The following is a 24,731-nucleotide window of genomic DNA, read 5'->3' as shown; positions in this document are numbered from 1 at the left end:
GCTTGTATTCTTTAAAAATGGAGGTCAATCCATAGATGCAGACATGTGAATTCTAAAATGTAGTTAAAAGAAAAATAATTATTACAGGGCAATGTGTACAATATGACCCTCTTTACATAAAAATAAGATGTGAGAATCACTTTCATTTCTTCTTAGAAGAGTGATTGATACCTTTGTTTCCCTACTCTCTCTTCCTCGAAAACAAAAATGAAAGCAAAAACCACACAATTCAGAGATAAGTCGTAAAAAATAAAAGTCATGTGTTATTTATAAATCAATCATATAGTAAAACAATTATTTTAAAAGGTCACAAATACAACAGTTGCATAAAGTCAGCTTGGAGTCACGTACCTCTTTAAATACATTGCAAATCATCTCTATTTTAGTGTTCTTTTCCAAACAGATGTGGTTCAAACTCAAGAGACGGCTTTATCATTTCATGTTTGACAAAAAGTCAACAAAACTGGCAATAAATAATCCAACAATAATTTTTAAAAATACTAAGTGGTAAACACTATTCTTAGTTGTGAAAAAAATCTACTATTCAGACAACCTGAAGATTTCACTGAAGTCAGTAAAGACACAAAATTAGCTTTTCCACATTTAACATGCTCGTTGTATTTTCCTTGAAGTGATAATGATACATACAAAAGCTCAAAGCATTAATAGAGAAATGACTGGAAGTCCCAATAAGTCAATGAACAGACTTTGTTCTGAACTGGATGGGAAAGAGACACAAAATGTTCTGTTTTGCTTCATTTTTCAAAAATTGCCATGGCTCCTTGTCAAGTGGAAGCAGTACCCAGACCAAAGGTTCCCAAACACTGGAGTGTAAGAAAGGCTTGTTAAAATGCAGGTTCCTGGGCCCTGCCCCAGACTCTGAGCTCTGATTCCTGAGTACAATAAGTCTACATTTTCAAACAAGATACACAATGATTTTGACAAAGTGGTACAAGAACCCCACTATTCAAACTTGTGGCCATTGGTTGGAAACCTGACTTGGGGCAGCTCCCCCACGTCTTTAGTTTCCTCATCTGTATAGTCAGTCAACTGTACTGATCTTCTCTGAGGGCCCTGAAGCCCTAATACAGCTGGACCGACCCCAGATGTAAAAGAGATGTACTTGCAGCTAAAAACTTAAGCCTTCACGCCAAGACTAGTCTTCGCATATCATGGGGTTTCTGTCTTTTCTGCACCATCTGAAAAGTCTGTTTCGATCAGTTCCATTTCTGGGAGCCCCTGAGTAGAGGAATTCTGAAACTGAATTCTGAAACTGAAACATAAATTTGGGGGACTTTCCTCATGCAAACAGGGAAGCTTCCAGCAACCCTGAGAGGTGCTGCATATACACGGTATGTGGTGAAACCTACTTGGTTAAGAAACAACAAAAGCATCTCCGGAATGGTAAGCAGGCTCCAAAGCCGCAGAACTTCCACTGAGGAACCGGGCCACTCAGTAGGAGCCTTTGACACTGGTTGAACTTGAAGAGTAAGAGCTGGATTTCCCCGAGAATTTCTTTGACGAGAGGGATACCTGCATCCGCTTTACAGTACGGACGCTCCGGCAGAGAAGAGCGTTCTTGGCGTGATCCCGGAAGTCCTGTGAAATGAAGTAATAGACAAAGGGGTCGATGCAGCTGTTGAGGGTGGAGAGGCAGAGGGCCACGATGTACAGGGCGTAGACGTGACTCTGGCCCCGGGTCTTAATCAGGAAGTAGTGCACCACGAGCAGAAGGTTACTGGGAGTGAAGCAGATCAGGTACATGGCCAGGACGGTGACAATGAGCTTGATGGCCCTCCGCCTCTTCTTTCCTGAGCTCTCATCCATGGCAGAAGACTGGAGGGTCCGGATCATGAGCACATAGGCCGAGGCCGTGAGGAAGGCTGGGAACAGAAAGACTCCGATGGCCAGAGACAGGAAGTAATTGAACATGTCTCCCACCAGCACCTCCTCCGGCAAAACATCGTGACAGGTCGTGATGTTAAGGGCCCGGATGTAGGAGGTCTGCTTCACGACGTACAAGGGGATGGTAAGCAGCAGAATGAGTAGCCATATTCCCAGAGAGACGCCGATGGAAATGTTTGCCTGCTTCTTGGGGTGCACCATGGGGTTCACGATGACCCAGTATCTCTGCACGCTGAGGCAGGTCATGAAGAGGATGGAGCAGTACATGTTGCCGTAGAAAAAGCCAATGAGCACCTTGCAAAGAGACTCCCCGTAAATCCAGTTGTTGCCATGGATGTGATACGCAATCTTCAAAGGGAACCAGGTAACCGAGAGGAGATCGGCCAAGGCCAGGTTGGCCATGTAAATCACAGCGGGGTGCTTCTTCTTTGTTCGGAAAAGAAAGACCCACAGGGCCATGCCATTGCTTGGCAAACCAACCACGAATACGATCGTGTAGACAACTGGAAGAAAGACAGTAGTCAGCTTTCCAGTGAGGACGGAGGTAGAAAACTCATCCACGGAAAAGCCTGGTTTCACTGTCACGCCTCTGCCGGTGACCACAGGTGAGTTATCCGGGTTACCAATGAGGCTTCTTCCTTTAGACTTGTTTCCTGCACAAGAAAGGCAAGGCGGACAAGGGTCATTACAGAAATCAGTGTTTCCACAAAGATGCTGGCTCGTCCAAACACAAGCGCTTCAGAGAAAGAACGGCCGGTGGGAAGGTCATGGGCAAGATGGTGCCCAGCACTTCAGTTACCACCTGAAAGCTCGGGCAGAGGAGAAAAGGAGGACAACAGCTGAGCAGAAAAAGCAGCAGAAGCAAAACGACTGAGCAAGAACGGGCGGAAGCCCGAGAAGACAGTGTTAGGCGGGCCTGCTTTTCTCCAGGGCAGTGTAGATGAAGAAAGTTTCCCGCACTGTGTGAAGGAAGAGAAAGAAGACAGGAGGAGGGGCACCCAGAATGCTTCCGGGGGCTTTTGATGGGTGGTGGGATTATTGGGATTTCTATGGTCTGGATTTATGTGCCTGCTGTTGTTATTTTTTTAAATCCTAATTTTCTATTTTTTAAGTCTTTACTGAATTTGTTACAGTATTGCTTCTATTTTATGTTTCGGTTTTTTGGCCATGTGGCACATGGGATCTTCACTCCCTGACCAGGGATCAAACCTGCACCACCTGCGTTCAAAGATGAAGTCTAAACTTTTGGACTACTAGGGAAGTCCCCCTGCTGTGTGTGTGTGTGTGTGTGTGTGTGTGTGTGTGTGTTTACAAAGGGTATTTTTTTTTAATGGGAGGGTTATGAAGTATGTGTACAACATAATAATGATTTCTATGAATCCTGGAAAAAACTGACAGTATGTCATTTAGTTCTACAAACTGTCCACACTCGTTAGTCTCCAACTGTTCTCATAATGGCCATCTATCTCATTTGTGCTGCAAGACAACTCAGCCTGGCCCATCACTCCTTAGCCCAAAGTCCAACACAGCGAGGTTCCCAGGAGCTTAGACACACTGTCTCTCTAGATACAAGGACAGCCTCAGCCAGGGCATGGGTCTCCCGCTTCTCTGAGGGCTTCCTGGAGACCTGCCCATGGGGAAGAGTGGGCAGCAAGCCTTCTGACCTCAAGGTCACCAGGCAGCTGGGTACACGATTTCTGTTCAGACAAATTTGTATTCTGACATTTAAGCAAGTAATATGCTAAGCTTTAACAACTTTCACTTTCATCCCCAAATTATGAATTAAACTTTAGAAATCACGAATGAATGGCATGGCCCGCCTACATCCTGCCCCAACCAAGTGTCCATCGACCTGCGGAACAAAGTGAGGGGCAATGTAAAGACACAGAAGGCCCCGACTTTATTTCTGGGGAAGAGCAGCCTTTCACCATGATACGTTTATACCAGGAAAGATGTTCAACCTACTCACAAGCTTGTCTGATAACTTGTATATGTTGTCATCATTTTTTCCTCTTCTACCTAAGACACGGCTGGTGGGAAGGTCAAGTGGGACAGTCACTGTGCAAAACCATCCGGCAGTTCCTCGAATGGTTCACTATAGAATTAACCCAGCAATTCCTACTCCTAAGTATACACCCAGGACACAGGAACACACAGAAACCTGTACAGGAATGTTCACAACAGAATGTTCATTAGAGCCCCAATGGGCAATAACCCAGATGTCCATCACCTGATGAATGGATAAACAAAACGTGGTCTATGCCTACAATGGAACATGACTTAGCAATAAAAGCAAACAAAGTACTGATACATGCTACAACACAGGTGAAGCTTGGAAAGATTATGCTTTTGAAAGAAGCCTCAGGAGTATGTGTTGTAGGAGTCCATTTATAATAAATGTTCTGAATAGGCAAATCCACAGACAAAAAACAGATGAGTGGTTGCCAGGAGCTGGGGAATGGGGCAAACTGGGGGGATGATGGCTAAGGAATAGGGTGGAGTGTTCTTATAGGGTAAAAAAAAATCCTAAAGTTGATTGTGGCGATGGGTAGATTATCTGTGAATAGTCTAAAAGGCATTGAATTGTAGACTTTGAACAGGTGAACTGTATGGTTTGCAGGTTACATCTTAATAAACCTGTTAAAGAATGATGGAAGGCAGGAAGTAGGCTGAGGTGTCATTACTAAAGCTGACTGAGGGGTACCAGGGATTCACTGCAACATTCTATCTTCATGTGTCTAGAATTTTCCATTAAAAAAAAAACAAAACATACACCAGGTCACAAAAGTTCATGCAAAGAGATAAAAAACTATTTTATATAAGGATACTAAAATAAAGGGTGGGGGGTGGAAATTAACCAGAAATACTACAAAAAGGTAGGGAAGGATTCAAAGAGTGAGGAAGAAAGATTTCCTGAGAATATTCGCACATAGAACCCTGAATGACTGCATTCTAAAATGCCATTCATATTAGCTGTGTCCATCGACCCAGTGGCAGAGCACATAGCCAGCATGCCACTTGGTGTAACTGAGCAGTGCTAGAACTACTCAGCACTAACACTGGTAAATGTCGAGCTGCTGCTCAAAGTGCCCTGAAGCCCTTCCAGCACAGGGCACAGGCTTCTACCTCACACAGGGTCCTCAACTCACAGAACTTGTCTAGAACGGGTGCCATCCCAGCTTCTAACTCTATAACCCATGTGTAAACCAGACAACACCTTTTCTATTTTACAGGGTGAAGACGAGCTGCTTAATAAACGCTGAAATGCAATGACAGTCACAATATAGTGTCAACTGAAAAAGCACCCGGTGTAATACTATGCTTCCATCTATATAACAAAATCTGTCAACAAATCTGAAGTCTAGGAAAACACCCACTACACCATAGACTCTGGCCATCTCTAGAGTAAAATGGGTGGGGAGGGGAGAACTTTACTTTTTTTTACCTTTACACCCTTCTGTGTCAATTGGATTGCTTTTTCAGAGGCGTGTAAACTGGTGTAATCTATTCAAAGGGCAATTTGGCAAAATATCAAAAATTTTAAGTGTGCTTGCCCTATGACCCACTGACTTACTGCTAAGAATTTGTTCTGCATGTATACTAGCTAAAGTACACAAAAATAGTGTATGTACAAGAATATTTACTAGAATATTATTTACCATGGTAAAACAAAAATGATAGTTTCAATGTCCATCAAAAAGCAAAAAAGGCGAGTTCAGTAATTTATGGCATTTATACAATGAATAATGTGCCCCCTACAGAAGTATGGGCAGATTTTCCTATATTGACCATGACTAGATCGGATAGGTTAAAAAACCTGCAGGACAGCATGTAGAGTATGAGCCTTCTATACTGCAGGGAACACATGCATTTCTGCATAAAGAAGTCCGTTGTGAGTGAAGAAGGGAGAGAATGGGGATGTTTCACTTTTAACCTTTTTGACTTGCACTTTTAACTTTAAAAACATTCCCTGCTCTTTGCTATATTAAGCTTCCTCCTGTGGCCCACCCCCCATCAACATAAGCAGGTATAGAGTAGCTACTTTATTTGTTTAAACTCTCCTCTTGTGTTCTTTCCCCTATTATCCTCCTCACCCTCAAATATCCTTTTGCTCTGAACTTTGGGAACATAGATCAAAAAAGAAAAGTTTCCATTACTTGGTACCCTCTCTAGGGACACTTAAGTCAAATTTCTTGTATTCTTTCAGGATGAACTGTTTTCCTCTCAACATTTGCCCAGCTAATAAGACCGTAAGAAAGTCAAACACACACTTCACTAAAACGTCACCTATCAAAATTAATTAGTAACTACAAGGTCAGGCAGGTGACCAAACACAAATTTAAGGTCCCATCTTCACATTCATTGCAGTGTCCTCTCTTATTACAAAACATGGAAAATAGCCCATGAGTCTATCAATGGAGGGCCAGTTAAAAATTATTACACATCCACTGGTAACATTTTAGATTCATTAAAAATGTTTTATATTTACTAACATGCTACTGATGTTTGGTCATTGATGTTTACTCACTACTGATGTTTACTTTTACTCATTGGAAAAGACCCTGATGCTGAGAAAGACTGTAGGCAAAAGGAGAAGGGGGCAGCAGAGGATGAGATGGTTAGATAGCATCACCAACTCAGTGGACATGAATTTGGGCAAACTCCAAGAGATATTAGAGGGCAGAGGAGCTGCAAAGAGTCGGACCTAGCCTAGCGACTGAGCAATGACAACTGACTGATGTTTATATAAACACATGGTTGTACAAAATTTTTTTCTCTATTTGTCAATACATATTTTGTGCGTGGATGTATGAAAGCATGAGAAAGGCTAGAAACCAAAATGTTAGCAATGCTTTGGGTAATGAGGGTGATTTAATTAATGCCACTTCCTTTTTGGACTTATTTTTCCTTTACAGTAATCACATACGGCTTGTATCATTAATGACCAATTACAAAGGGAACACAAGTTTCAATGTCCAAAAGAAAAATGGAATGACTGCTTTACAGGGGACTTCTTAGACTTGTGACACGGTGGAAAGAATTAAGTACCTGAAAAAAGCCAACTTAAATGCCAAACTGCCATCAACTGCCAGGTAACTCTGGGCCAGTCCCTTTACTTCATTTTTCATTCACTATTTACTGAGGTCCTTTAGGGAAAGAGATGTGTTGGACCGTGGTGATGGAGGTGTCATTAGGGGTCCCTGGCCTCCTGGAGTATGTGATCCAGTTGGGGGAGAGATAAAACTATTTACAGAAATAACTATCCATCACTCAGATGGTAAAGAATCCACCTGCAATGCAGGAGACCGGGGTTCTATCCCTGGGTCAGAAAGATCCTCTGGAAAAGGGAACAGCTACCCTCTCCAGTATTCTTGCCTGGAGAATTCCATGGACAGAGGAACCTGGAGGGCTACAGTCCTTGGGGTCACAAAGAGCCGAGCCACTAACACACACACACTCTTGTGATAGGAAAGAAAGCAGGGGTATAATGGACGGTTTTCCTTGCCTCTCCCCCTCAATTCAGCGGCCCCCATCTGTGAAATGGTAAGGTTACTCTCTAGGCTGAGTTCCCTTTCATAAGGCAGTGTTTTGGGGAAAAAACCTTTGGGAAGAAAAGTCTAGGATGCGTCTTGCTGCAAACTGAGGGGGATACATGAGGGCTAGACTGAAGGGGGTAAGCAAAGACAGGTGCTGAAGGTCAGAAACACTGGTGATGCCATGTTTCTTAATTAAAATCAACTTAGTTTCAAGTTGTGAAGAAAGCTCCATCCATCTAAAGTCTCATTGTTACTGAACTGACCCTTTACCAAAGTTACCCTGCAAAGGAATAAAAGTATGTGGAAGGGAAAAAAGTGCAATATTGAATAGTTCTGTTTAACAAGTAACTTAATATCTGTCATGTTAAATGAAGTCCGCCTTATACTTCAGAAATCCTCCCAGCTCCTGCCCCTCACTTTGTAAACAAGAGCAAGCCAAACACTCAGGCAAGCTTCCTATTGGAATTGTCTGGATCATAAAATAGAGGAATCCACATCCTCACATTTTACAGAAGATGTCTATACATATACTAAGCCTTGCTCCTAAATTTTACATTTGTAAGTTTAAAAACAGAATGGTAAAGGGACATGTATTCATCACAGTTTCAGTACTTCCAGGAAATAAATATCTTTATTCTAACACTGACAATAAAATGTGTACCAGGGGTGTAGTTTTTGAAGTATCCACCATAACAATATCCTTTTCTGTAACTGCAGAAGGAAAAGAATCACATTCTTCTGATTCAAATTCACAGAGATTTGCTCTTTTACAATGTCTTCATGAAGAGGATAAAAGTGAGAACCTGTCTTAACAACAGGTCTACAAATTTCGCAGGGAAACAAAAACTTCCCTTTTAAAGCTCGCCATCTGTTAGCATCACAGTATGAGTTTGAGTAGGCCCCGGGAGTTGGTGGACAGGGAAGTCTGGCGTGCTGCAGTCCATGGAGTCGCAAAGAGTTGGACACGACTGAGCGACTGAACTAAACTAAAGGCAATACCCGGCCTAAGAGCGCCCACGCCCTGGGAGAGCAGCTCAGCCCGGGAGATTCCCCCTCCCGCCTGACAAGTCCCAGCACACCCCCGGGCACCGGCTGCGGCGCACAAGCTGGTACCTGCGCGCCCCCAGGGACGGCTCCCGGGTACTTCCGTGCCCGGGGCGGGCAGCCTCGGGCCTTCGGACCTGTGGCAGCCAGTGTGGCACGGAAGGGCCGGGAAACCCGGGGCCCAGAGGTCACCTGGTCGAATGTAAAGCAGGGTTCAAGAAGTTCCATTCCTTCACCTGTTCGACTGGCCTACAACCCGGGGCGAGCGCCTGGCACCCGAAGAACCAACGGGGCCCGGCCCTGGCTTCCCCACTCCGGCCACGAACCGTCCCAGAGGAGCTGGCGGCCCCGGAGAAGGGGAGGCGGGTTGAACACCGAGGGCCGACCCCAAAGAGGGGCCTCCAAAAGTTGCAGGAGGCTCAGAAAGCGATTCAGAAAGTTCCCAGGCCGCGGGCTCCATCCCGCTCTCAACCCGCTAACTCCGCAGGTCGCGCAGGACTAGGCAGGAAAGAATCTGAAAAGTGTGCGAAAGCTCCTTAATGACTAGTGTTTGCAAAGAAACCTAGGCGGGGGGGCCCGAGGGACTCAGCCCCCCGGGGCCTCAGTAGACGCGAGCACCCCGCTCTCTTCCGCTCGCCTCCCCAGGCTTCAGCCCCTGCTGGTGGTCCCAGCTGGGGCCCCGGAGACCCCCGCTCCGAAGCCGGGAGCTGAGCCGCCGAGTGCGGGGAAGAGGAGGCGACGGTCGCACTCACCCTTCGTGCATCCACCCGGCGTCCGCCTCCCGCCCACGGCGCCCGAGACCCCCGCTCCCGAGCAGCACGACCCCTCCCGGCCGAGCCTCTCACCTGGGACGGTGCGGTTGCAGGAGGCAGAGGCCGCCAGCAGGAGGACGCCCCCGAGCAGCCACGCCGCGCTCGGGCTTCGCATCCTTCCAGCAGCGCCGACGCCGGGCGGACGGGCAGCCCGCCGCCACCACAGCCCCGAAACTGAGTCCCCCTCGCCGCTCGGCTGGGGTAGGAAGCCACCCTCCCGCCTGCCCCTGATTGGAGCCTGCGCGCACGCCTCCCGAGAACCGGATAAGTTTCAGTGAAACTCGAGCCTCTCGCCGCACCTGCGCGGGGCCACGCCCAGGGGCCGGAACGCACTGCTCCGCCCCGCGGTTCCAAGACCTGGAGGCCGGGGCCCCGCCCCCGCCCGCCGCCCGAGGTGCGCCCGCCGCGTAGAAACTGTGCTGTTATCTTCGAAAAGTTGGGAACACTCTCGTCGTGGGATCGCCGCGCCTGAGCAAGGCCGAAAACCGCCTTTAACTTTGAATTACTCCTGCGGAACCGGCGTTGTCCACCCCCATCCCCGCCCTTCCTAAAGGGCAAACAGCCAAGGCCCGGGCTCGCTGCAGTTATGTTGGGTACTTGGTAGAGGCCTCCCAGTGTCGTCAGCGCTGTGGGATAAGGTCTGCACTGGCAGGATGGACGTCTGCGGGGCCCCGCCAACACGATGGGGAGCAGGCAGGGGTCCGGGCCTGCCGGAGTCATCAGGGATCTGTGTTTAAGTTTCCGCTCTGCTGTTAACTAGCTGCGACCCCTCATAAACCTCATAAAGCTCTCACCCCTTCTAGGCGCCCTTCCTCGTCGGTGAAGTGGGAGGGAGAAAACAGTTATAACAGCTACTTAAAGTACCACGTGTAAATGATTCAGGAGCCCAGTCTAATCCCCCGAATGTAAAAAAAAAAAAACATGCAATAACTATTATTCCCATTTTACAGACGAGGAAACTGAATTAAGGTTGAACAAACTGCCCACAGTCACGCAGCGGTAGTCACGGATTGTAAATGTTCATCACATGGAACCATGAGTCTGTGCCTTCTGCTTTCTTCTATTAGTCACTGCTCCCGCCAGACGCTTTTCTGTATTGAGAGCCCAGAGTCCAAAGAATTATATAAACATTTATATTTACAAGTAGGGCTTCCCAGTGGCGCTAGTGGTAAAGAACCTGCCTGCCAATGCAGGAGATGTAAGAGACGCGGGATTCGATCCCTGGTTGGGAAGATCCCCTGGAGAAGGGCGTGGTAACCCATGAGGTCACATAAAGTCAGACAGCGACTCAGCACATATTTATAGGTTTGTGTGCAGAATTCCTAACAGGACATGAGGCGGAGTAAGAGACTGGGATGGAGCACAGCACCTTCATTATATTGCTAATGTCTTACTTTTTACTTGCTTTAAAAAGGTAAAATAAGCTTACTATAATTCAGTTAAACTCCTGGGCAGTGGAGGAGCAGAGAAGAGAAACATGAGTGCTGTCTTGAAATACTTGAAGAGTTAGCATGTAGGAGAGGATTAGACATGCTCTGAGTAGGTCCAGAGAGCAGAAATAGGAGCCACAGTGGGGAACTGACTTCAGCTCAGCGTAGAAAGAGGTTTTTAACAGGTCTGATTCTCTGGCAGTCCATTGGTTAGACTCGGCTCTTTCACTGCCATGGCCGGGGTTCAGTCTCTGGTCGGGGAGCCAAGATCCCCACCAGCTGTCAGGTGAGGCCAAATCAAAACAAACAAACAAAAACAGCCCCAGTCCTGAGGGCTGCCTGGTGAGGTTAAGGCCAGGTCACTGTAGGACCTACAGCAAAGGACCAGGGCATGTGTCCTGCAGGTTGGAGAGGCAATTCCCTACCAGGATCAGGGGGCAGGCTGAGGAGTCCAGGTCGCCTCTTGAGTGTCTTGAGCCCTGGGAGTCCATGGTTCTTTCTAGAAGACCAGTTTGGTGAGTCAGGTATCAGTGATGTCACCAGTAACTGAACAAATGTAAACTGAACGCACTCCATCCTGGGCCTGTGAGTTTCTAGAATGGAGCTTACGTCTAATAAAGGCCCTGTGTTCTGAGTATGACCTCTTGCTGAACCTACCATGGGACCAATTAATAGAACTAATGGGGGTTCCAGATGATTCAGGCAGACAAAATTGTATAAAATGTCAGGTTAGGGGCTTCCCTGGTGGCTCAGTGGTAAGGAATCCACCTGCCAATGCAGAAGACATGGGTTCAATCCCTGATCCGGGAAGATCCCACGTGCCTCAGAGCAGCTAAGCCTGTGCACCACAACTATTGAGCCTGTGCTTTAGAGCCTGGGAGCCGCGACTACGGAGTCCACGAGCCGCAAGTACTGAAACCCGTGTGCCCTGGAGCCTGTGCTCTGCAACAAGAGAAGCCACCACAATGAGAAGCCTGCACGCTGCAACAAAGAATTAGTCACAAAAGCCAAATAGCAACGAAGACCCAGGACAACCATAAACAAAATTATTTTTTAAAATATCATGTTAGCCAGTTGTTTCAACCATATGGCCAAGAAGACATTTCCCCCACATTTCCCTAAGTAAAGGGTTAGCATTCTGCCTCTGCCCTCTGCCCTGACAGAGCTCCCAGGAGGAGGAACATAAATGGATGAAAAGGCGGAGAAGCAAATGGCCCTGAATGGACCACAAGAATGGAGTAATTGCTCCCCGAATAACAGGAATGGACTGCTTCCCAGCACACACACAGACAAGAGGGGCTAGAGGAGGCTGTCCAGTAAGCGACACAGTTCTTTTTAATGGGTGCCTTGCAGTAGCCCCACATCTTAGGAACGTCTCATTGTTATTGTCTGGAGTTCTTTTGGGAATGTGGAAAGAGCTCGGCCTCTGAAACCATATAACCCTGCGGGCAAAATTTGGTCTTTCACCTTCCAGGTATATGTGACTTGGGATAAATTTTACTACTTACCCTCTCTAAGTGGAGAGGGCATTCCACTTACCTATAAAGTGGAATCAAGGGAATTTTCTGGTGGTCCAGTGGTTAAGACTGTGCTCTCACTGCTGATGGCCCCAGTTCAATCCCTGGTCACAGAACTAAGAACTCACAAGCCATATGTTGTGGGGGGAAGAAAGAAAAAATGATAGGGTCAATTTTTTTTTTTTTAGTTGAAAAGTACCTGAGGATAAAATAAATTGTGACTGTGTTTTGTTTCCTTCCTTTCTTTCAGGAGTCTTCTTTATACCCCCCACCTGTACCCCAGCTCTCAGGATGCTGCTTCCCAGGGCCACACCGCTGTGCCCTCTTTTCCTCCTGGGAAAAGCTGACTTCTAGAAGCAGCACCAGGGCCTTCCTCATCTGTCCAGGAGTAAGATCTCTTGATGGCGAACAGGTCACTCCCGAGGGTTCTTCACTGGTGAAGATACTCAGTCCCACGAGACCCCTTCAATCCTTCCAAGCCTCCATTGAATCATCTGTGTATTATGACATCTATAATCTGAAGGTGATAATAGTACCATTCTTACAGGCTGTTCGTGAAGACTCGGGTTTGTTGTGCCAGTTAGCACAGTTCCTGGTATACAGTAAATTCTCATGAAATGGTAGCCACTGCAGAATGACTGCCCTAGGGGGGAAATCTTCCTTTTTCCAATGCATCAAAGGCCAGCTGTCTTCAACTTAAATTTTCATTAGGATTTTATGGAACTATGCCTTGAATTGTCAAAATTTCCAAGAAAATATTTTTACTGAACAGTGCCACAGGTTAAGAATCTCAAGAATGTGGTTTTTCCCAGAGGCCTGACTACATGCATTCAAGTCAGTCTGCAGATGTTTCCCTGTGACGTAGAGACTAGAGTGTTTGTCTTCTGAATTTTGTTGACTCTTCTGCCCAAATGACTTGGCTGTGTGCAATAGTGCAGAGAAATGACCACAGGCAATTCCAGAGAGGCTGGCTTTCAGGGGCTGGGAACTCCATGCAGCTTCCCACCTCGTACAGTTCTAAGGAAATAAAGTGGGAACTGGGGTAGGCGAGACACCAAGGGAAAAGCCATTTCATTCCATCATTTCTACAGTCATTTATCAAGCTGATCAAACTCTTTCTGGAGAAAAAAAGACTTAGTCCCTCTACTCTTGGGTCCTGGTCAAATATAGATGGAGGAAACATTAACATTCATTCACTCACTCGTTCATTGACCAAACAATGAGGACAAGATAAGGAATGACCTTCACATGGTAAATCCTTTGGTCAATTCTCAGTCTTAATATTACTCAACTGGACTATGGAGTTTGGCATAAATGATCTTTCTCTCCTTGAATGCTATGTTCCCTTGACTTCCTGCAACACTCCTTGATTCTCCTCCTGTCTCCCTGGCAACTCAGAAGGGGTTGACTCTTTTCCGGTTCTCACTTACCTTCCTCAATTCTGCATTCTGGAGTAGGACCCCTGAGTTTGTCCTTGGACTTCATTTCAATAAATTCACTTATTGCCTTGGGTGATCTAATCTAATCCTATGGTTTTAAATACCATCTTTATGCAGACAACTCCCAAATTTGTATCTCTACCCCAGGTTTCTCCTTTCTAGACACATATCCATTCAGCTACTGCTTATCTCCAGTTGGACGTGACCGTAGGCATGTCAAACCTAAGTTCAAAACTAAATTCCTAACTCACCTCACTCTCTCATAGTCTTCCCATCTCCTTAAATTGCAATGCCATCCCTCCAGTTGCTCAGATCAAAAATCTTGGAGTGCGCTTCCCTGGTGGCCTAATGGTTAACAATCCACTGGCCAATGCAGGGGACACGGGTTCAATCCCTGGTCCGGGAAGATCCCACATGCCATGGAGCAACTAAGCCTGTGCCCGAGCAACCGCTGAGTCCATGCACATAGAGCCTGTGCTCCACACGAGAAGCCACCACAAGGAGAAGCCTGAATACTGCAAGAAGAGTAGCCCCCACGCTTGCTGTGTGTGAAACTCAGCACAGCCGTAAGTAAATAGATAGAGCAAGAAAGAAATCCTGGAATCATCTGTGACTTCTTATATCCCACATTGTATCAGCAAACCCTACCTTGAAAATATACGCAAAATACCACCCTGGTTAAGGTGACCTTTATCTTTTATCTGGATTATGGCAATGGCCTTGTGACTTATCTCTGTCCTTTTACCCATATGCCTCTGTACAGTCTTCTCTCAGCACAGCGGCCAGAGTGAACCTGTGAAGCTGTGTGTCAGCTCAGATCACTTCCTCATGTAAAACACTGAAGTAGTTCCCCACTTCCCTCTGAGTACAAACCAAAGCCTGTCCAAGCCTTACACATCCACCCTCCCCCATCGCCCTCCAAACACTACCCCCTTGACTTCATCTTCTCTGTTACCCCACTCATTCTGCTCCAGCCACACATACCCGCTTGCCGTATCAGTGCCTGGATTGCTTTTCCCTCAGACACCCACATAGCTCCAGTCCCCACTTCCTCCAGGTATTCGCTAACATGCCCTCTTGCCAGGGGCACCTTCTAAGAAGGCCGCATCCTGTACTCCCCCTCCTTCCTCCGTGTTTTATTTCCCTCCATGGCATGGATCCCCAGCATTGCTGTTCTGTGTATTTACTTATTGCCTAGTTCCCCCACTGCAATGTAAACTCCATGAGTACAGAGTTGTTATGTTTTGTTTTCCTTTGTGGCATTTTAAAAAGTATTTATAGAGTAACATTATCCAGTGCTGGCAACTGCTTCTGATATACTTATCTCTATAACATCTCAAATGTTATTATTTGAGTCCCAGTTTAAATCACTTTTCTTAAAATGCAGAAAGGCAAATATCTAAAGCACTATGAAAGTCAACCTTTAAAATGCAGAGGACAGAGATTTTTAATCTGTTTTGTCCACTCCTGTGTTCTCAGTGCTGAAACAATAGAATGAGTTCAACAAATACTTGTGAATAGATGAGTTCTTATGTATTGTTCACCTACTATCTTTCACTCGCTCAGCTAGAAGCTAGGATTGCCAAGATCCCTATCTCCACCTCCATTGTGTGGATGCTCAAATGTGAAGTGAGATTTGTAAGTCAAGAACTGAGGGTGGGGGGTCTGGGAGAGGGATGCGTTGTTGAAGGGCTTTGGACACTGGAGAAAGAATGACTCTCTCCTGGGGTCATCAGAAAAGGCTTCCTGAAGGTGGGGTCATCTGAAGAGAGCTTTGAAGGATGAATAGTTCCCTAGGTAAATGATTTACAGTGAGGCTAACTCCTATAACAGATAAATCTCCAAATCTTAGCATTTCACTGAAATAGACGTTCCTTTCTTACATAAAGCCAAAGCCAAGTCTGCATTTGGTGGAAGATTCTCCTTAAGTGTGGGTAAGTGAGCCAGGCTTCTCCCAACTTGGGGTTCTGCCATCTTCAACTCATGGCTTCCAAGGGCTCTGCAGAAGGAAAGAGCCGGAAGGATTCTTCATGTCCAGTTTCCACAGCTCTGGCCTGAAAGTGGCACGCAATCATTTCCATATTCCGTTGGCCAGAGCTCAGGCACATGGTCACAGCTCGCTGCGAGGCAGGCTGGGTGCCCACAAGGAAGGGGAAAATGGAGTTATCCAGTCTCTCTCTGTTACCCCAGGCATGATGAGGTAGAGGCAGGCCTCCGAGGGAAAGCACAGTATCAAAGTGTGGTAAGTTTAAGGAACACTGTGGTAGAAACCAGGAGAATGTGAAGGAAACTGGCCCGCGATAGAACTAGAAAAGTAGGCAAGATTCACCTATGAAAGGTGTCTGTTTACCATGAAAAGTGAAAGTCGCTCCGTCGTGTCCAACTTTGTGACCCCATGGACTAAACAGTCCATGGAATTCTCCAGGCCAGAATACTGGAATGGGTTGCCTTTCCCTTCTCCAGGGGATCTTCCTGACCCAGGAATCGAACTGGGGTCTCCTGACTTACAGGCAGATTCTTTACCAACTGAACTATCAGGGAAACCACAAAAAAGACCTTGGATTTCGTCCTAAGAGCATTGAAGGTCAAACCATCCTTTCTCGGCCTATCTTCACATCACTGAAATTGACGGGGTGGCCTCGCTGGCACCAAAATAAAAGACTAAATTGGGCAGGAGTTGTAGGAGGAGGGAAATGGGAGAAGAAGGAGTCACTCCTACTGCAAATGCTGCCCACAGAGGACCGTACTGCACCTCACAGGCCGTCCCACTGTCTCATCACCACGCGGCATGATCACGGCTCTCCCGCCTCAGCCCTGTACAGCCCGTCCCACTGTCTCATCACCACGCGGCATGATCACAGCTCTGCTGCCTCAGCCCTGTACAGCCCGTTCCACTGTCTCATCACCACGCGGCATGATCACGGCTCTCCCACCTCAGCCCTGTCGTGTGCCTGTTTCCTTAGGGAATCACTGGCATGGATGCCTTCACCTGGCTCTTCAAGACATGTGGATGTCAGCTCTGCTCCCCCCCCAGCATAATCCCTTTTCAGAAAGGTAAGACAGGGCTGCATTTCTGTCAACATTCCTCCCAGTGATGTGAGGTCCAACCACACCAAAGCCCTGCTTAAAAGCCTTGCAACATTTTTCCTTTAAAAATATTTTATTGTTTGACAGAAACAAAAAAAATCTGAAAAGTTAAAAAAAGAAGAAAAAAACCCCCAAATCCCAAAGATCATAAGCCTAAACAGTAGTTGGTTGCTAATGCCTGAAAATACTATCATTTGGATTTACTTCTTTGCGTCTAGCAAGCATGTGGGAAGCTGAGAGACCTCCTTTAAGGCTCCAACCTTTGACTCCCATCCAGACCCCTGATGATGAGCTGAGTGATACTGGGTGAGGCAACCCTCAGGATCTCCCTTCCTCATGCCAGAGGGCCTCTAAAGCAGCACCCCCACCACCAACCCCACCCAGCTCTGGTGGATGAGTTGAAGAAAACTAATTCCTCAGAGATAAGAGTGGGGAGAGAGTCCAGGGCGGGGCAGCTCCAGGCTGTTCCTGGGACTAGAGGGCGGTGCCAAGGACAGACCACCACTCCAGAGAGGGCTTTAGTGTCTGCCTGGAGGAATCAGTTCTAATCGCCAGGACTGGGAACCGAAGCCCAATTTTAAGAAGACTAACTGCTGACTTTCCTTGATTCTGTTACAATATCCTCTTTAGATAAACTGGCAAAAAAAAAAAAAAAAGACATTCAGTCCCAGAATACAGTTGTTTCGCAATGCAATTTCGTAGACTAGTTGTTCCCTGTTTGCTTCCAGTCTACCACGAGCTCCACCCACCTCTTGTAGGGACTCATTTTTATAGTCTCATCTAAAGAAGAAATGCTTCGCTTTACTGATTACGCATGCTTACTAAGTTTACTGTGAAAAAAAAAAAAGACTGGACTGTATTGTCGTTTTGTAGTAAAGGGAGGGGAGAGAGAGAGGAAGGGAGGGGAAGAGGAAGAAAGAATCCAGATACCTGCTCTTAACAACTGGATCTACAGTCTTTCTAGTTAGAGCTATCTTTTCAAAAACCAGATTAGATTACACTGCCTAACTCTTTTTCTTCTTAGTTTTCCCCACTCATCAACATAGGAACATCTTCCCAAAGTCTAAATAGTCTTCCTTAGCACCATTTTTGGTTACTACAGATGGTTTCATCTTCTCAGTATACCCCTTTTTTAGCCTGTTATGCACTATCCATACTATAAGTTTTTGTTACTGTGTTTTAAATAACAGAGATAAACATATTCTGATATGTACATTTTTTTTCTGCAGTCTCAGACTATTCCTTTAGGAAAAAATATTTTTAGAAATGGGTAGATCTGCTACATCAAAAATTTTTTGTTTATTTTAAAAGCTTTTAATGATTATCATGAAATTACCCTTCAGAAACAATGTATATAGTCCCATTAGCAGTGTATCTAAGTCCATCCACATTTTCACCAGCACAGGGTACTATTGTTTTTAAAAATCTCTACTAAATTTGATTATCCTGCCCTGATTTTAATATTTATTTACTCAAGGAGTAAAGTAGGGCTTTCCTGGCAGCTCAGTGGTAAAGAATCTGCCTGCCAGTACAGAAGACACGGGTTCGATCCGTGGTTCAGGAAGATGCCACATGCCTCAGAGCAACTAAGCCTGAGCACCCCCACTACTGAGCCTGTGCCCTGGAGCCCAGGTACCGCAACTACTGAAGCCCAAGCACCCGGCAGCCCATGCTCCTCAGCAAGAGAAGCCGCTGCGATGAGAAGCCCGTGCACCGAACTAGAAAGCAGCTCCCGCTCCCCGCAACTAGAGAAAAGCCCTTACCGCGTGAAGACTCAGCACAGCCAACAATAAGCCAACAAATAAAATTATAAAACAGAAAAAGGAGCAAAGTAGGGGAAAAGATTTTCCATGGAGCCGAAAAGCATCTAAGAAATGGGGAACTGCGATTCTGAAGCATAATCTAAGCACAGGATCAGTAAATATTTGCATACATTCTATGTATTAATAGATCTTTTTTTTAGCAGAGTTACTTTACCATAATGGGTATACTGGCTGGAGTAGGAGACTTGCCTCAAAGTCCTTTGTGCTTCCTGGCCACAGAGCAGAAAGTAAACAGATAGTGAGGTCTCTGTCTCAGGTTTCTCTTATATGAAATAGCTGTTCAATGCACAGGGTGGTTGTGATAGCGAAATAAGAAAATGTGAGTAAAAGTCCTTTGGAAACCATGGCAGCACTAACCCTATGCCGGGGATTCTTACTGCTGCTATAGTTATTGCTGCTGCTGCTAAGTCACTTCAGTCGTGTCCGACTCTGTGCGACCCCAGAGATGGCAGCCCACCAGGCATAGTTATTGCAGCTGATCTTAAATAAATCATGTTGTTTTCAGACATCATCCCATAATCCCTGGCCATCTAAAGGTTTTCTTGCTGCAACAAGGAAATGGCAACTCACTCCAGTAGTCTTGCCTGGGAAATCCATGGACAGAGCAGCCTGGCAGGCTGCAGTCCGTGGGGTCTTTGCAACTACACCACCACTCTGCAAGCCAGCAGAGTGCAATCCATATCTTTGTCCTAGAGATGTGATAGACTATGTGGGTGAGAGGAAGAGACCTCAAAGCCACCAGGGTCTTACAGCTTCTCAAAGTAACCAGGTGCCGAGACAGATGGCCCTACAAAACCAGTCAGGGATGTCGGAGGAGGAACTGAAACTAGCGTGTGCGCGCGATCAGGGAGGTGAAAGCTCACGGTAGCACCCCAGGCCAAGCTCCACCACAGGCTAAAGGTCTTCAAGCAAGGCCAAGACTGCAGGTCCCTATGCTTGGGAGAGGCTGCTACGAGGCTTCTCTTTGCCTGGAATCCTTGGCAAAACTGCAGAGAGCCCAACTGGGAAGCTGGTAAGGGAGAGGAAAGGGGTTTGGAGAGCGGAGGGTGTTTGAACTTCCTATAGAAAACAACTGGGGGGGACACGGGCCTAAAGAGATGAGTTTATTTCCTGGCAGTTTAAACACAGCTGGTGGGAATGTTAGAGAAGGAGGGCCTGGGAACTCTGGGGAAGAGGAAGGCCATATTTCTCAGCTGCTCGGGCAGCAGAAACTAGTTTGGTCCTGCTGTTTAGCGTTTGTGAGCTTCTCATTAGCATTTGGAGGAAATGGCAGCAGAACACCCACAGAGCCTTTAAAGCTGTGCTCTGCCTGCTGGGCTGAATGGGGGCGGGGAGCCTCCCTGCTCTGACTTCAGCCTGACTTCGACAATCCAGTTATCTCTTGGACACTAAGAAGGAGCTGAATCATTTCTATCCCAGCTAAAGCCCTATGTCTAAAACTCCCCAAATTCTTAGCTACTTTTGTCATTGGTCCAATACAGAAAGCATAGTAATTTCGGAAAGAAAAAAAAATCATTGTAATAGGAAACACTGCATTATTACCTCACTTAATCCTCACTCTAGCTTATGAATTAGGGACTAGCATTATCTTTTTGTTAGAAATAGCATGCTTCAGAAGCAGTTTCAGAAACAGATGCCAAACTCACATCACTAGAAATACATGTGTTACCAGAAGCTTTCCTGAATTTTTGGCGCTCTAATGAGAAATTAGGTGTTTATTTCTTAGGGGGGAAAAAAACAGGCCAATTTTTGGCTCTGGAGCCCAAGGATGGCACATAGGTGTGTCCGTGGATCCAGGTTTTGGTTCTCAAAGAATCAGAGCTAGGCACTGCATGTGTAGCTGTCTTGTCCTGGTCCCCTGAGAGAGAGGAAGTGGAGTGGACTAACATGGAGTTTAAAGCACAAAGAATCCCAGCTCTGTCCATCCCGCCTGCTCTACCAACCCCACTTATTTTGAAACGAAACTCACTTTACAAATGCAAATGACTCACCCTTCGGAGTTGGGGTTTTAGCATCTGACAAGCTAACTGTGGCTTTGAAGACCTTTGGGGAGCTGGGAAGACCTCCCAGGGTTGCTGTTGGAGCCAAAGGAGACTGGGACTGTACAAGGGTTTTTGGTAAATTGTGAAGGAACATTCAGTTTTATAGTGAGAGTCCTGGGTCCTGAATACCTCGAAGCCCATTGAACTAGCCAATGTAAGAGATGAAGTTCTGCAAGGATTCTGTGTAAGGCCCAGGGCAGTATGCTAGTCTTGGCCTAGACCTGCTGCTGTTCTTGAAATCAGATTTCCCATTTCTCCCTGTCCCCTCCTCCCCCACAGCACCATGCAGACTGGGGCCATTCTAGGGCAGGGTTCTGGGCCAGACTGAGTTAGCCACCACACTGCAGCTGTACCGGGAAAGAGAAAACACACCTGAGGCCCCCAGCAGTAAAGCCATGTGAAGGCACTGAGGTGACGCGAGGGGAGGGATGGAGGAGCCTACCAGGGAGGAAGCTGGGAGAGGCCAGCAGAACCAGAAGCCCAAAGTTCAAGATAGCCTAGAAGCCCGATACAAATTGCTGACTGCTCCATGCCCAGCAGGCTCCCCAGATGGCCCTCAAGGCTGGTTTATCAGATGCTAAAATCCCTCCTTCCAAGATAAGTCATTTCCATTTCCAGAAGGAGTTTTATTTCTGAATAACCGAGCTAGATAAAATAACTGAGAGGCAGCAGGTCCTCGCTGGTTAAGAGCTAGGACTTCTGGGCAAAACTGCGTGGGTTTGAACCTTGACTTCACCTCTTGTAAGCTGTGTGACCTTGAGTGGATAATTAACCTCTCTGTGCCTGTAAAGTAGGATTAACAGTAATAGCACCGGGTTATGCACAAACTATGGGAGTTAATCTTTGTCACATACTTAGCACAGGTCCTGGCACATAGCATCCTTAACGTTTTAAAAATAGATACATTTAAAAATTTTTTATTTTTTGGCCTCTCTGAGCTGCCTGCAGGATCCCAGTTTTCCGGCCAGAGATCCAACCCCTGCCTGTTGCAGTGGGGTCCTAACCACGGGGCCACCAAGGAATTCCCAAAATAGGTAATATTTTATGAATGCATCTCCCTCACTAGATATCCGCTCTGAGAGTAAGGGCCCTGTCTTGATTTGTTTATTGTACATCAGTGTTTAGCATGTGTGTGCGCTCAGTCATGTCCAACTCTTTGCAACCCCATAGACTATAGCGCGCCAGGCTCCTCTGTCCATGGGATTCTCCAGACAAGAATACTGGAGCGGATTGCCATTTCCTCCTCCAGAGGACCTCCCCACCCATGGATCGAACCTGCGTCTCCTGCATTGGCAGGCGGATTCTTTACCGCTGAGCCACCTGGTTTAGCACAGCATATAATAAACTGTCAACTCTAGATAAAGTGGTTTAGTTGTTAAGTCGCGTCTGACTCTTGCGGCCCCAAGAACTATAGCCCACCAGGCTCCCCGTCCATGGCATCCTCCAGGCAAGAATACTGGAGTGGGTTTGTCATTTCCTTCTATAGGGGATCTTTCCCACCCAGGAATCGAACCATGGTCTCCTGCGTTGGAGGTAGATTCGTTACCAACTGAGCTACAAGGGAATCCCCTCTAGATAAAGTCAGTTCAGTTCAGTTTAGTCACTCAGTTGTGTCCGACTCTTTGCGACCCCAAGAATCGCAGCACGCCAGGCCTCCCTGTCCAACACCAACTCCTGGAGTTCACTCAGACTCACGTCCATCGAGTCAGTGATGCCATCCAGCCATCTCATCCTCAGTTGTCCCCTTCTTCTTCTGCCCCCAATCCCTCCCAGCATCAGAGTCTTTTCCAATGTGTCAACTCTTTGCATGAGGTGGCCAAAGTACTGGAGTTTCAGCTTTAGCATCATTCCTTCCAAAGAAATCCCAGGGCTGATCTCCTTCAGAATGGACTGGTTGGATCTCCTTGCAGTCCAAGGGACTCTCAAGAGTCTTCTCCAACACCACAGTTCAAAAGCATCAATTCTTCGGCACTCAGCCTTCTTCACAGTCCAACTCTCACATCCATACATGACCACTGGAAAAACGATAGCCTTGACTAGCTGGACCTTTGTTGGCAAAGTAATGTCTCTGCTTTGAAGACATTACTCTAGATAAAGGGACCCTCTCAAACCCTTCCTAGACTCCCCACTACAGAGAAGTAGGGCCGAAGCTCTGGCTCTGCCCACAGAAGCAATAAAAGGCACAGCTGCTAGCAGTTGAAGAAACCAAAGTGACCCCAGGAGCTATGCCGTGACACAGTTCCGTGTTCTCAGACCCCCGCACTTCTCCTTATCTTTACTGCACAGGATGTGGGACCCAGAACTCTTTACCTGGAGGAAGTGCTTGGTCTCTGAGTCAGGAGCGTCTGCCCAGGTTCAGGTGTGGGCGGAGTGTCCTTGGTCTGCCACACTCCCCCAAGGAAAAACAGTCCCAGACAGCTCTGCAGCCTGTGGGCAGAGGGCCGGCCTCCTTCCCCTGCTCTCCAGGGACCTGGTTCTTCTGTGGAGATGTGGGCTGCACGCACATGTAACAGAGAGCTGGCTCCAGTCTATTTTCTCCCTAAAATTGTCAACATTTCCCCCTCAACTCACAAGGTAATCAATATTTGCAGGACTCTCTAATGGAGACCTCTAGTTGGGGCCAAAGTAAAGTGATGTCCCACAGACTCCAAGTCAACTATGTTGTATGCAGCACCGAGAGAGAATAAATACCAACAGTGAAACACTCCATTGATTCTAAGACACAGTCCAATCTCATAGAGGCTTCAGTGTGAAAAAGTTGCGTCTTAGAATTGGTGAAGACAGGGCACTGTTGCTACGTACAAACAGCAAGAAGAGAAGAGAAGCACCCAGAAGGGAACATTCTCATGGTCCACCACCAAGTCTACCTGCCATGTCTCTGTGTTCCTCCTTTGGCAACACACTGCCCATGCCCCAATCTACATCAACCCCGCACCCATGTACTGGGTGCCATCCCCTCTCAACAGTGTAAGGACCCAACACCCCGGCAACCCCGACTCCTCTCCTCTGCATGGTTGGTTTTTCCTCTCTACTCATGCGTTTCCACACCCCAAAGCCATGAAATCATGTCTTCCTTCTTGATCTCTCTCCAATTCCTTTCTTGGCTGCACTTTATACAAAATTCCTTAGAAGAGATGGGCACTCTTGTTACGTGTCCTCTCCTCCCACGTGTTTCTTTGAACCCTGATGGGAACACCAGGCTTCCATCCCCCTTGCTCCATCTGAAGTTTCTAGCCAGGTCCTCAGTGGTCATCCATGGCCAAACCCAAGGGTTGACACCAGTCCTTAGACCCCTCCCCTCTCAGCAGTAACTGGCTTCCAGGATACCATCCTTTCCCGGTTCTCCCCCCAACTTCCTGTCCTCCTCCATACTCTGGCATGCCCTGGGGACCACGCCTCTTCTCTACCTGACCTCACTGCCCCGGTGATCTCACCCAGTCCCGTGGCTTTAATTACCATCCTCACTTTACTAACTACGGTCTGCAGCTCTGGTCCCTCTCCTGAACTCAGGGATTCTATATCCTGATAGGTGCCTCAAACTAATAATGTCCAAAACCAAACTTCGGAATCCTAACCTCGAGAAGTCTTCCCCATCTTAATAAATAGTTCTTTCCAGTTACTGTGGCCTAACACCTTAGAATTTCAAACCATCCTTGGCTACTCATCCAATCCATCGATAAGTTCTTTTGGATTTCAAAACCCGCAGATTAAGATCGCGTCTCACCGTCTCCGCTTGCTCTTACCCCAGCGCACATCCCCACGTTCTATCACCTGGGCCATCGCAGGAGTGGCCTATTGGCTTCCCTCTGTCCACGCCTTCTCCTGCGTTCCATCCCCCACGCAAAAGCCAGAGTGATCCTTTAAAAGGACGCCAAACCTTGAACTGTCCTTGCTTGAATTCTCCTATCTCAGGCAGAGGAAAACTCCTCTGCAGACTCTGGCTCCTGGCCCCTCGGGGCTCCCTTCTCTCCACTCTTCCCTCTCTTAGTTGGTTCCAGTCGTACGTACTGGCCTCCTTGCTATTTTGAAAATACACTAAGCACTCTCACACTTCAGTTTCTTCCTCCCACACCATGACTGAGTTACGTACTCACC

General features: G+C 46.9%; 1 protein-coding gene and 1 long non-coding RNA gene across 2 annotated transcripts; one reads left to right on the top strand and one right to left on the bottom strand.

Moving 5' to 3' along the window:
• Positions 1 to 228: 228 nt before the first annotated feature.
• F2RL1 (F2R like trypsin receptor 1) lies at positions 229 to 9,608 on the bottom strand. The gene is made up of 2 exons (XM_055536613.1): positions 9,332 to 9,608; positions 229 to 2,558 (listed from the first exon to the last, which is right to left on the bottom strand). Exons 1-2 carry the CDS (start codon positions 9,411 to 9,413, stop codon positions 1,453 to 1,455), a joined length of 1,188 nt encoding a protein of 395 aa, XP_055392588.1. The 5' UTR covers positions 9,414 to 9,608; the 3' UTR covers positions 229 to 1,452.
• Positions 9,609 to 18,833: 9,225 nt separating this feature from the next.
• On the top strand, positions 18,834 to 21,976 carry LOC129620391 (uncharacterized). Its single transcript, XR_008698508.1, has 3 exons — positions 18,834 to 19,606; positions 21,575 to 21,670; positions 21,807 to 21,976. It is a non-coding gene; the product is annotated as an uncharacterized LOC129620391 (long non-coding RNA).
• The last annotated feature ends 2,755 nt before the right edge of the window (positions 21,977 to 24,731 follow it).

Source organism: Bubalus kerabau, chromosome 10 (assembly GCF_029407905.1).
Source record: "Bubalus kerabau isolate K-KA32 ecotype Philippines breed swamp buffalo chromosome 10, PCC_UOA_SB_1v2, whole genome shotgun sequence".
In the NCBI taxonomy this organism is placed as follows: domain Eukaryota; kingdom Metazoa; phylum Chordata; class Mammalia; order Artiodactyla; family Bovidae; genus Bubalus; species Bubalus kerabau.
Note: the sequence above shows the minus strand (reverse complement) of the source record. Positions and strands in the feature narration are given on the sequence as shown.

What these genes read in the sequence shown, in the direction of transcription:
- F2RL1 (XM_055536613.1), bottom strand. Translation starts at nt 9,413, where the DNA reads ATGCGAAGCCCGAGCGCGGCGTGGCTGCTCGGGGGCGTCCTCCTGCTG. An exon ending in CTGCAACCGCACCGTCCCAG is followed by an intron (nt 2,559 to 9,331) that starts GTGAGAGGCTCG and finishes TTTCTTGTGCAG; the next exon opens with GAAACAAGTCTAAAGGAAGA.